This window comes from Camelina sativa, chromosome 8 (assembly GCF_030686135.1).
Source record: "Camelina sativa cultivar CO46 ecotype springtype chromosome 8, ASM3068613v1".
In the NCBI taxonomy this organism is placed as follows: Eukaryota; Viridiplantae; Streptophyta; class Magnoliopsida; order Brassicales; family Brassicaceae; genus Camelina; species Camelina sativa.
Window position 1 is genome coordinate 1,545,237 of NC_141887.1, and position 13,353 is coordinate 1,558,589.

At 35.1% G+C, this 13,353-nt stretch overlaps 1 protein-coding gene and 1 pseudogene across 1 annotated transcript; both read right to left on the reverse strand.

Moving 5' to 3' along the window:
• Positions 1-1,304: 1,304 nt before the first annotated feature.
• LOC104705563 (bidirectional sugar transporter SWEET15) lies at positions 1,305-3,778 on the reverse strand. The gene is made up of 6 exons (XM_010421580.3): positions 3,424-3,778; positions 2,762-2,798; positions 2,458-2,668; positions 2,201-2,365; positions 1,981-2,100; positions 1,305-1,879 (listed from the first exon to the last, which is right to left on the reverse strand). Exons 1-6 carry the CDS (start codon positions 3,473-3,475, stop codon positions 1,571-1,573), a joined length of 894 nt encoding a protein of 297 aa, XP_010419882.1. The 5' UTR covers positions 3,476-3,778; the 3' UTR covers positions 1,305-1,570.
• Positions 3,779-9,150: 5,372 nt separating this feature from the next.
• On the reverse strand, positions 9,151-10,386 carry LOC147939584 (uncharacterized; annotated as a pseudogene).
• Between the last annotated feature and the right edge of the window lie 2,967 nt (positions 10,387-13,353).

The window sequence follows — 13,353 nt, forward strand, 5'->3', positions numbered from 1 at the left end:
GTAGATGTTGTTCATGTAAATTTTGTAGCTTTGCTATTTTGTGATTTGGGGTTTTTGACAGATAAGTTGCATGATGAGTCACATGTGGCGATGTTTACGTCTGATCGAAGATTTGAATTGCAAAGATCCAATGTTAAGTGTTTTCTAGACTCTTTCATGTGGTTCTGTTCTGTGGTGTGGCTCATGTCCACTATCGCGGAGTTTCGGACAACGTGGGTCACATGCCCTCGCAATCTGACAATTATTTTAAGGATAGGTATTCAGATTGTAAGATTTTGGTTTGGTCTTATCAAGTTTCTGTCGGGACTTTTTTTTTTTTTTTTTACTATTGACAATGTACTGTGTACTCTCTATTACATGGATTTCGGAATTTCCTTGGTGTATGACATTCTTTTGACTACTAGATACTCGGAGGATACTTTTACTCAAAAATTCTAAATTTTAAACATTTTGAGTAAGACTTTAATTAGAAAAGAGTTTTACACTTTTTTAGCCACCTTTAGAATTTGTTAGTAAGATTTTTAGTTGTTAGTCAACTAATATTATTTGTCTTTTTTTTTTTCAATCTAGAAACTACTAATTTTAGAATTTAATTATAACCTATCATATGTCGTCATGAATTATTTGTCGAAATTCGCTATAAATATGATTTTTTGTCAGATTATGTCCTTACCGTTTAAAATAAATAGTTAATAAAATTTTCTATTATTTTTACCAGTATATATATATATATATATATATATACAAGTTATTTATGTTTCAGAGATATTTTTTTTTTTCTTGGTAAAAGTTTCAGGGATAATTGAATAGTAGTAAAAGACTATCTAATTTAGGGGTAATAAGACATATTGCATACGGTTATACCAATCCCGTTTCTTAATGAGCAAATAGTACGCATATAGTGATTGTCACTCTTTAGATGATGCAATTTTGCTTGGAAGTGTATGAACGTTTCACCTTTATATCTAAGGTTTGCTAGGATACGTTTTCATCAAAGCATTGGGACGTCTTGATTTTTTGTACTTCAACTTGATTTTTTTTTTTAATATAAACAAAAGTAAACCTTGTTATTTTAAAAAGATTTATCTGGATTTAACTGTAATATACTGGATGGGGGTATTGGTTAGATCAGAAACTTGTGTACATACTATTTCTTCCGACTCGTACGTTTCTATAAATCTATTAAATCTCAAAATCTTTAAACAGTACTATGTTGTCAGTGGTACAAGACCATTCGTTTTCTAATTGACGGAGACATCTTGAGACAAATGTAATCAATCATAAAAGGGTTGTCAACAGGCTTATTAGTAGGAGTAATCTAGTTTATTTAATCAAATTTTTTATGAGCACTAGTTACAACTTACACAAAGATGATAAGATATATTCAAATAAACGCAAAACTTTATGCAAGTAGTATATCATCGATAAGATACGAAACAAAAATGGAAATTAACAAACCGCCGATACAATTTGTTCCATTTGGCCGTCCCGACGTACGGAGCCGAGAGTAAGAGAGCGAAAGAGAAAAATATTGTTTGCTTCATTTTTTTCTTATTCACATATTGACACTTCAAACGGTTTCAGGACGAGTAGTCTCCACGTGGCTCTTGCCGTTTTCAATTGACGGCTCCTCCTCCTTCTCGTTAGTAACTTTGGACAGATCCTCATGATGAACAGCGTCAGAGAGTGGACCCACCGGTTCCGTCACAACTGGGTGCACTTCCGACACACCTAACGGACTCATCACGACAATACTCTTAAGTTGTTGTTCTGACAAATTAATCTTCTTTTCCATCTCTGGTTTCTCACTAGAGTTCCTGTAAACACCGTACAAAACCATTTGCAACATCCCTAGTACGAACCCCACCACGTTTGGAATCTGCAAAATCATCATAACCAAAAAAAAACGTCAGTAACCTCTTTTATTATATTTTTACCAAAAATGTGAAAATGTAGAAAACGGTAAAAATAAATGCTTACAGCAATGCATATGTCATGGAGGAATAAGCCATAAGCAAACCACATAACGGCGCTTATAGTGAGGAAGAAAGAAAGCGTGAAGGGCATGAACTCCACACTCTTTGTCTTTATTACACGAGCCTGTTCACAACAACAAAATTTAACAAAAACATTTTCTTCCAAAATAAAATTCTTATAGAAGAATTTTTTTAAAAATCAAATAGAATCAACGTTAGCTTACCACGATCATGAGAGGGGCAGCGAAAACAGAAACAGATATGGCAACGCAAATCCAGCCGAGGACAGAGACTTGGATGGTTGGAGTTCTAACAACGAAATGTGTAACCATTAGGATCATTGAGAAGAAGGCAACGTTGATCGCTATGAACAACTTCATAGCCGAGATCTGTCAAAACGCATAATAATGATCACTTAGTAAATATATTCGTAATTAAGCGGAATTAATCAAGGAGAAGGAGAAGAGGGGAATAAAGTTACCCTTTTGTCCCTGGTGGCGTAAGCGAAAAACATGGCGATGTAGATAGTCTCGACGACGCAGCCGAAGGAGTTAATGGTAATTAGGAGAAAAGCGTCTTGCTTAATCAATGCGTAGTAGAGCCATAGCATGCAGCTAAACAGCGACACTTGGTACGGTAGGGACTGGAAACTTTCCGTCGATTTTTTCTTGTATATTCTATAAAAAGTTGGCCTGAAATATATTTTTAAAAACATAAATCATCAGAATCATTCTCAAATTAACGATAAATTTTTTAAAAATTAAATAAGAATCGTATCTACGTACACTGGAGCGAGGAATACGAGGAAGGATATTGCGTTTCCTGAAATACCATAAAAAAAAAAATGTAGTCGATTTGTATAATTAAGAGGCTTCTAGTTTTGTGGAGACATAGTACATGAATCAGCCCGAGTACTCTAACTAACCTCAGCGGGGCAATTAAATTGTGCATTAACCACAATACACGTATCGAGTATGATAGACAACAATGCGTGACGATTTCAATTTAATTAATAGCTTACGTATTAATTTTTTTTTTGGGGTAATTTGAGCTTTTACCTAAGAATTAGAAGATCATTAAATAATGATTCCAAATGACTTAGTTTAGTAAATGAAGAAAAATCTTGAAACTTGTTAGGTTGGTCATGATGAACTGTCGATGATTTTAATTCATTTCTTAATTAGTAATTTTATGTCTTGTTTAGATCATAGTCATACAATGGAATCCTACACATAGTTTATAATATAATTGAAATCAGAAGCTTAGATGCGAAGTTGCAACATTATAGTTGATGTTGCAAATTCCTTCCGTTCAAATTACCGGTAGTTATATAAAATATAGTACATATTAACAATATAAAAGTAATAACAATATAAAAAGTAATAAAGAAGAACGAAAAGAGACGATACGATGAACAATTAATTAGGATTTGGCATGGAAACATTACCTAAGATGCCGAAGATAAAAGCGAGCAAATGGTGATCGATTATGACCGCCATTTTCTATAGAGATTGAGAAGCTTTTCTCGTTCGGAGATTTCTTAAGGGTCTCAAGTGTTTTTTTCTTTTTGAAACCCTAAAGCTCTCTCTCTCTCTCTAGAAGATACTTCTTTTTATTTCATGGAGGAAACTAAGGAGGCTCAGGTGGGTTTATATATAGCTCCAAAATAACCATAGTAGTAAAAAAAAAATGTGATTTTTATTTTTTTAGTTATTGAAGCGTGTAACGTGTTGAGTAGAATAAAAAAAACCAAAAATAAGAATCGAAAAGAGAAACGAACTCAGCCTGGTTGCATGACAAGTGGAGATATTAGTAGGTAGCGTTTGCATTTTATCATTCACTCAAGTTTTACTTCTCTCTTCCCCCAACTCGCATTCTCGCAATCTCAAACGCGCGTCACTCATATCTCTTTTAACGATTTCATTTCCTTCACGCCTTCTTTTAATTATAATCAGCTTTCAAAAATCACATTTAGTACCATAGTTTTGTAATTCATAGACGTTATAAGGAGTGCTCACGGTGAACCAAAAGACTACCCAACATCAACCAACATAAGAGAAATCATAATTGGATTACATTACGATTTGTATATTTTCATCAAAACTCATATTCATATTAGTTTCACATATGAATTATAGATGATCCAAAATATGAATATCCCACCTATCTATATATTTAATGTACACGATTAATATAAACCTCGTTCACAAATTTTTACTGCAATTGTAGGATTAATCATTGGCTACTGCTTTCAAATATGCTTACAATGAATTTAATATTTTTGTCTGTATTCTCGTTACATAAGTACACATATATGTGATGACGTGAATGAGAGGGTAAGATTTAAACTGGTTTTTGTAAAAGAGTCTAGGTGAGAATGATTAAAGCTAAAGATGTACGTGTTATGACTAGATTAAACCACTGCATTTATAGGTAAGCTAGCACAAAGTATGAAAGTAGTACGTAGTAGTACTAATCAAGATATTTATTTCGCAAAAATTGACACCGTTCTCTATAAAATGAATTAACCAAATTAGAAAGAAAAAAAAATAAAAAAGCATTCACAATCACATCTCCTGGACAGATTTCTCATTTCTTCTGACTTTTGTCCACAAGCACACGTTTTTTATTTCCTTGTACAAAGAGAAAACGTTAATGATCATGCATGTTTCTTAAAGCAAACAAATATACTCCACTCGTCAAAATAGAGCGTCGCGCGTGAGAGTATATTAGTATAATTAAGGCACTAAACAAAAAAAATAGTGATGCGTTACGACTTACGAGTGAGAGAGAGTTGTAATTAATAAGAATAGTAGGAATTAAAATGAAAAATTTGTGCAAATCACGTGACCTCTCCAAACGCTTCCACTTATAGCCGTTTCTTCTTTTAGGAGTTTGTAGAGACAGACACACGAGAACTATGCCACGTCATCAGTTGCTAACTAGGCAAACCCCTTTCGTGTTCTGTTTTTGCTAATTTGTTTCTCCTGATTTATTCCCTATTTTCAGGACTCATCGATCTTTATTTGAGGGGTTTAACAAATTAGTCCTTTTTACTGATTCCATTTACGTGAATCTTCTAACCGTTTTTCAAGAAAATAAGGATGCATGTATCTATAAAATTTTGGTAACTTTCTAGAGTAGTAAATATCCATCACTATGTAAAGATTGGTTGATTTTTTCTTCGGTTGTTTCAATATGTATGATGAAAGGAATCAGAATATATTGGGAAAAAGGGAAGAAAATACGAAACAATTCTCCATTTTCGAGGGTAAGTTAAAACAGATATTAAAAGTGGGAAGTAATGGACAAAAGAGGAGTGACGTGGTAGGCGAATAATAACAATGATCATGGGTTTGTTAAATCCTTTCTTGTTCTTATTCGCTATTTATTTCTCTCTCTCTCTTTTTATTTGATCCAAAAAATTAAAATTGTATGAGAGGTGCCACTTTTGTGGTTCTCCTTTACCTTAAATTTTCCGTCTCTAATTATTATTATTGAAACATTTTGGGTTTATCTTACAATTTTCTGAATGATTGGTGCCTAATTTTTTTGGTTCACCGTACGTTCCCATGCGGGGTTTTTGCAAATTTGCAAATCACGCATTCCCCTAACTTCTCTATACTATTTACTAGAATTATATATCTATATATGTATAATCTTGACATCTGTTTAGCATACATAAGAAAAATTAATTAAAGGACATGTATTACCTCAACGAAGAACTTAGGTATCACCGATTATGATTGCTTTTTCCATTTTATAAGTGAGTTTATTATGTGTATAGTATTTTGTTATATACAACTAATAGCGTTCGATATAGCAAGATACAGTTACCACACAACTTATATGTTAAAATATATGTACAGATGTGTCTGATCAGTTTTGTCAAAGACTTTTAAAGTTATTAACATTAGTTCTTCTTGTTTTCAGGTTAAAACTTTAAAGTTTAACATATGCTCATATCTCTATATGTATCAGAAAGATGTTACCTCGTTTATCATATTATAGGACATGATCTTTTTTTTGGTATGGATGATGTTCTAAATGCATTATATGGAAAATTAACCCGAAAACGTAAACCAAAATATTAATAACATCGAATGATCAAACCCCAATAATTCAAGCAGCTAGGTGACCCACATTGATATATGATGTATGCATATAAACCTGTGTGGCTGCCACATAAAGGAAAAATGACAATCATGTGGGTGAAATTAAACCTCCCCCGATTCTATCGTTTTCTGATTCCAATCGGTTTATACGAATCTAGCTTTACACAAACACACACATTCATTTAGCTATGCTACTTATACCTTTCAATGATAGAAACCTATCTATGATTTGTTCGCAAATTAATTAATGTTTACCAAATAAATACTACAATACCATTATATATATGATCGCTCTATCAAGCTATATTAGTCAGAATAAATGTTAGCAGAAGTTTAATACTAAACCATGAACGTAGGCTTGGTGTGGAGATAACGCAAATGACTCATTGTTCAAAATGATTGCTCAAATAATTTTAACCGTTATTCAAACCCATTAATAAGTTCTTACATTACACTCTTTAAATAACTAAAAATTCCGGAACAGACGTCTATTTACTTGGACCGGATATCAGATCATGTATATTACTAGTCTCTTTCCACCGCAAATTCATGATTTTGAATACTTTTTTTTTCTTCTGGCTACACCATTTAGTTAAATAGGTGGAGTCTAATTTACTCATTTTCATACATTAATCAAACTAAGAAACAATAAAAATATATTTTACAAACGCTTGAAAATGGTTGAAATCACTTTTACTTCTACATATGCATATGGCCAAAGTACTAAACTAGTAAACTGTTTATGACAGAAAGATACGAATCCACATATTACTTACGTAATCACTTCTACAGAAATTTCAATCATACATATAAATAATTAGTTTGCCAAAAAAAAATAAACATATAAATAATTAAAAGCATTCGAGGAAGAGAATTCTGATTTCTTAAAAAAACCTGTTAAATCTGAGTTATACAAAGTTCTAGTACATATAATTAGACTAATTTGCATGTACAGAGTATGCGATATGCCGTTTGCGTGCGTTATTAGTTTCTCTGTTTCTAAGTAACCAAACAACATATTTTGATAAAATTAATTATTTGCTAGAACATATTATAGCCATAAATGACATGAAGTGGATGAAATTCTTATTTTGTTTTCCTAAACGAATCGGTCTTTTGCCTCGAGGATAGATCAAAAACCCAAGATGTTTTGAAAATGGGTCTTTCAAATTAATAAAATAAATTAATGGTCGAGTTAATTAAATAAGAGGGGAATGAAAGTATATGACGATATAAATGAGAGCAAATAGTAAATTGGGGTAAGAAAGCTTACGTAAGTTGGTAATGATTGAATATACATTCTATCTCCTAAAACTCCTTTTTGTCCTTTTCATCAACTAATCATCCCTTCTTAAGAGAGTCAATCAAACAGACCCATTCTCAGGTTATACACTTGACAACGACCTCTTATCGGAGACCATCTTTTAATGGACATATATGTACATGTAATCAAATAACTAAAATTGCATTTAAGATACGTGAATAAAATATGTGTGATTGCAAATTTTCACTGTAGAAAACAAGCCGACCAATACGTAATGTTCGGCTGAGGTCTGGAAAGCCTCTGCGCTTAATGTCTACAAGGCTAAATTTTCAACTAATTGGCACACCATCATCTCTTCTGCTTGTCATGATTGGGGAGATTGAATCCAACGGTTTTTGGCTTACTATGTGCTGCAAACAACAGTATATACCCTTTGGCAGGAACGGAATAGGAGAAGGCATGGTGAGTCTCTTTGCGGCCTGCCTCACACCTCATTCACGCGATTGATAGACACATGAGAGACCAACTCTTATCTATTGGACTTATGGGGAATCGACAATATGAAACTGGACTGCAAGCTTGGTTTGCCACAAAAATTTAGTAGTTTTGTGTATTAAAGTTTGGTTTTTTTCAAAAACTCATAAGAAATATGCTGCACTAGTTGTATCAAAGTATTTTATTTCTTGAATATAATTTAACATTTATTCAAAAAAATAAATAAAATTGATGTTTTTGGGAAGTAACTACAGTGGTAAGAGAACAAGGTATATCTGTACGCTTAGGATGTACTCATTCAGCCTTTGGCACGTCTCATTTCTTTCATATGTTGTGAGTTTCGGCAATATTGTTCTCTAATATATGATGATCGAATCTTTCCAATTTCCCATTTCCCATTGGATGGATACTCTCCGCTACTTTTCGAGTTGTGTATGTATCACTAAAAAATCTGGTGAGAATTTTTATGCACCTACTATTTTCGTGGAGTTTCTAGCATTCCTTTCAGGAAATTATATTTGCATGAAATAATCTTGACCACTAAAAAAAAATTATTTCATTATCAAAACAACAAAAAATGAAATCAAAAGGTGGAGACTGGAGAGTCACGCTCAAGAGTCAAATATGGAAATGACTATACAGAAACAGAATTAGTGACTCAAAGTTTTAAGGCCCCAATAAACGTGGGGTTCTATAGATAATTTGATTACAACTTAATTCATATTTCATATGTTTCAGTTCAGACACAAAGAAATGTGGGTCAAATGGTCAGAAGATTCTACACGTAGCCATATAATTATTGTCTTCTGGATACTCCTAGAAGTACAAACATCTCATTCCAATTACCCCATCTCTACGCTTTTTTTTTGTTGTTGTTGTTACATTTAATTAGATTTTTTTTCGTTAATTTGTTTGTGTTTGCAAGTGCATATAGTGTATTTTTAATTAAAAATGCCAATAATATTTTGTTGCTTGCAGTATCATATTAAGTGCAATGTAAAAATGATATATTACTACATTTTTGGCAAACCTGATTTCTTTATCCGCGAAAAAGTTACAAATGGAAAACGAGCTACATATAGTATACAATGGACTGATGGGGTTGCTAGTCCTAGTTGATACGATTGGATATTTGTAGTTGTGAACGATTTATATGATTTGCAGAATACGTTTTTTTTTTCCGAACAAATCCCATATATTAAGTTTTCAGAAGATACTTTCTTCGAGAGAGCAGTTAGGTACCGATGAGCTTACATGGAAAAAACAGAAACCACGCGCTCTTGCACATTTCGCAAGCTTATCAGCACAAATATTTTTTCTCTCGGAGAATAAATATAATACTGAAGCTAGCAAATCTATCTCTGAAATGAATAAAATCCTTTAGTTCTGAGGAAAAGGTTGGCCAATCTTCGACATTAGACGTCATCGACAGAAAATCCAAGCAATTCGTAGCAAAAAGAGCTTTATCCAAGTCTAGGGCAAACAAACACCTCATAGCCCATACAAGTGTGTCCAACTCTGCATGTAAAGGTGATATGCTTCATCGCGATCCTTTTAGCCCCAAATGTAAGATTCTGTCACCAATAGACCCAATCCAACCGTGTCCACTCCTGTCGACCTCTGTATGCCAGGATCCATCGATAAATCAGACCATGGAATCTTGTGGGATTTGGATCGAAGGCATGCCCGCTCCTACCACCACTGGTGGTGTGTCTCTATTGTTTGCTCTTCTCCATACTGCTTCTTCTTGGGTAGCTTTCTCCAAAGTATCTTGTGGAGATTCAGAGCTATTTTCAAAAACTTTTTTATTTCTTGTCTTCCAAATGTACCACATCACCCAAGGGAACGTTCTCAAGTTCTGATCGAGTGCGCCAAGTCTCTGCCACGCCCATATAGATAGTCGAGGTTGCTATATAGGGAAGATGAAGGGAATACCATGGGTGGGAAGGGATTGTTGATAAAGCCCACACTTGCCGAGCTGGTGGACATTCAAATAGCATATGATTAATAGTTTCCTCCTCCGCTCCACATCTAGGACAATCCTTATTTCTACCAATATGGCGATAATGCAGGCGTTGACATGTTGCCACACACCCAGTCCTTATTTCGTGATGTTTTTAACTTCCATGCTTGCACCTTGAGTGTCGTAACACTAGGTCCCTGAGAAAGGGGGTCGCAAACAGGGCGAGAGATAGCTCTCGCGGCTTCATAGCCAGATCTAACGGTGTAGTTCCCAGATTTAGTCTGCGTCCAGGAATACCCATCTCTCGCAGCATTTAAACTTGGTTTGATCCCCAAAATAAGAGTAATTTCTTTTGGGGGAAATAGTTCCTGAAGACGTTCCATTTTCCATTTTTTTTGTATTGAAATCGATCAAGGTGTTAACACAAATCAAGGGATTTCTATTATTGGTTAATCCTTGAGGCGTTCGTGCTGGCGTGTCTGGGATCCAAGGTTCAGTCCAGATACACGTGTTGAACCCCGAGCTTATAGTCTTACGGATACCGTATGAGAGAACTTCTTTTGCTGCTAGCATACTTCTCCAGCCATATGAAGGCCGATTTGATACTTGTATCTCTAGAGGGCTACAGTATCTAAAATATCGTCCTTTGAGAACTCGGCTAAGGAGGGAATCTGGAAATCTTAACAACCTCCATAGCTGCTTTGCCAAAAGGGCAAGATTAAATTCTTCAAGTGTTTTGAATCCTAACCCATCTTCTGAAATTTGCGTGCACATTTGCTCCCATGAAATCCAATGTACTCCTTTGCTATCAGTTTTATTGCTCCACCAAAAATTTGCTATTGCACTTGTTAGTTTTGAGCAAATAGCTTTTGGTAAGAGAAAACATGACATTACATATGTCGGAATTGCTTGCGCCACTGATTTTATCAGGACTTCCTTACCTCCCTTGGAGAGGGATTTCGACGTCCATAAATTGACTCTTTTGTGAAGTTTATCCCTTATGAAAGCAAAAACTTGTGCCTTTGAGCCATGTATCTTTTCTGGGAGACCTAAGTAAGTTCCCATGCCTCCTTCTTGTGATATCCCAACAATAGTTTTGATCTCTTGTCGTATGTGGGTCGGGACCTCGGTACCAAACATGATAAAAGATTTAGAGAAGTTGATTTTTTGACCGGATGCCTCGCCATAGAGGCGGATTATATCGATAACTTCCTTACATTGTAGAGGGTCAGCTCTACAGAAGAATAGACTCTCATCCGCGAAAAGCAAGTGGGAGACTCATGGACTTGCATTCGAAATGCGTAAACCCTGAATCCTGCCCTCTTGTTCAGCATTTCTAAGCTGGGCGATCAGGGCTTCTGTACATAAGATGAAGAGGTATGGAGAAATAGGGTCTCATTGGCGAATCCCCGAGTTGGTCTAATCCTTCCCTTAGGTTCACCATTGATCAAAATGCGGTAAGAGATGGAAGTAATGCATTGCATTATCCATCCCACCCATTGTTGATCAAAGCCCTTTATTTCCATCAAGGCTCTTAGAAAATACCATTCTACCCTATCGTAGGCTTTGCTCATATCCGTCTTTATAGCCAAGATTTTTTTCCGGTTGGCCTGGTTGGAACGCAGAGCATGAAAGTTTTCTTGAGCAATAAGAATATTATCAGTGATTAGTCTTCATGCCACAAATTCAGATTGGGTCTCAGATATAAGCTCCGGTAAAAACCTTTTGAGACGTAAGCTGCAAATTTTCGAAATCACCTTATAGCACACATTACATAGGCTAATAGGGCGAAATTTTGACATTTCTCGAGGTCGTTCACCTTTCGGGATCAAACATATATTTGTTTCATTTAGCTTGCTATCAAAAATGCCTGAGCTAAGAAAATTCTTCACCATCTGAGTGAGATCAACTTTTGTGGTATCCCAAAATTTTTGGAAAAACAGTGCAGTCATACCATCCGGCCCCGGAGTTTTTCCGGGATTCAGGGAGAACAAAACTCGTTTAACTTCCTCTTCGAAGACCTCTGTCGTAAGATGCGCGTTTATATCTGGTGTAACCAGTGTTGGCACATCCTTAATGGCTATCGTAGGGTCGCTCGCATTTGAGGATGAGAAGAGATTACTGAAATACTCCACTGCAACTTTTTCTATTCCTTCTTCTGTATCAATCCAGACTCCTAGTTGATTAAGGATGCCAGTGATCTTGTTCCTTGCTCTCCTTTGTTTTGTTGAAGCGTAGAAGAATTTTGTGTTATTATCTCCTTCTGCAAGCCACAATTCTCTGCTTTTTTGGTACCAATATGCTTCCTCTTCCCTATACGCCTCACAAAGCCGCCATTTTAGGTTGAGGAGAGTTTTTGACGATGCCTGATCATCACCATAAGTTTCGTCGATCTTGTCTTGAAGCTCCTTGATCATTTTTTCCGAATTTGTTTGATTATTTTTCTTCCAAATGGAGATAGCTCTCTTGCAATTCTTGATTTTTTCATGATGGTTCTTGCCATCGAGGTCTCATTATCACCCCAACCATCTAACACTGCCTCCTTTAGGCCAAGCTTGTCTATCCACCTTTTGTCAAACATGAAGGTTTTCACAGATTTTTTTGGACGTGATTGAATTGCTGCAAGGAGTGGACGATGGTCCGAGCCCCACATCTTCATATACTCCACATTAGTGTGGGAAAAGATATTGTACCATTTTTCGTTTCCCATGGCTCTATCTAGTCGACAACGAATCTTGTCGTTTGATCGATGACCAATCTAGGAAAATTGATTACCTTGATAAGGGAAATCGATTAAACCACATGCATCAATCATCGCTCTAAACGGTAGAAAGGATGATTCCAATCTTTTCTTTCCTCCTCTCTTTTCATGGTGGAGAAGTGGAAGAATGTACCCAAAATACAATTTCAAGATTGATGCAATGAACGTGTTTACACATCTCATAGTTTCTTTTTCAAGTAAAGGCAATGGCAGGTTTGTGCTTTTTAGACTTTTATGTGACGTGGCAATACGTGGCCCCCCTTTTCGTTCTTATTTTGTGTTTTTCTTTCGTGGACGTATTTGTTTTCCTTACTTTTAATTCCAACTAGCTAATTAATTATTTAATTGTTGTCAATTCAATTCATTGAGCATGCAATGAGCTAGACAAATAATTCACATTACACTCATGCATGAAACCTAAAAGTATCTAGACACACGTAACGTTAAAAAAGAAAAGAAAACAGACAACATCAATACGTTGTTAAATAAATTGCGCGGTTTAAATAACTATGCAAACATACGGAGCTTTACTCTTAAAAAAGCAATCAAGAGTTTTATTTAATTACCTTACAAGAAAAAATGTCACACACGACTTCAAGTTAATATGTTTACCGATATCAATAAAATTCGAAAATAAGATAAAACACCAGCTAAAGAAATGTGCAAAACTACAAGCAAAGCAACATGTGGCTCTTGGATTTGCATGGCTCAGATAAAGTCATTAATTAAGTAATGATCTAGCGTTAGCAAGCAAAGTTAATGACATATTTATTAATAAC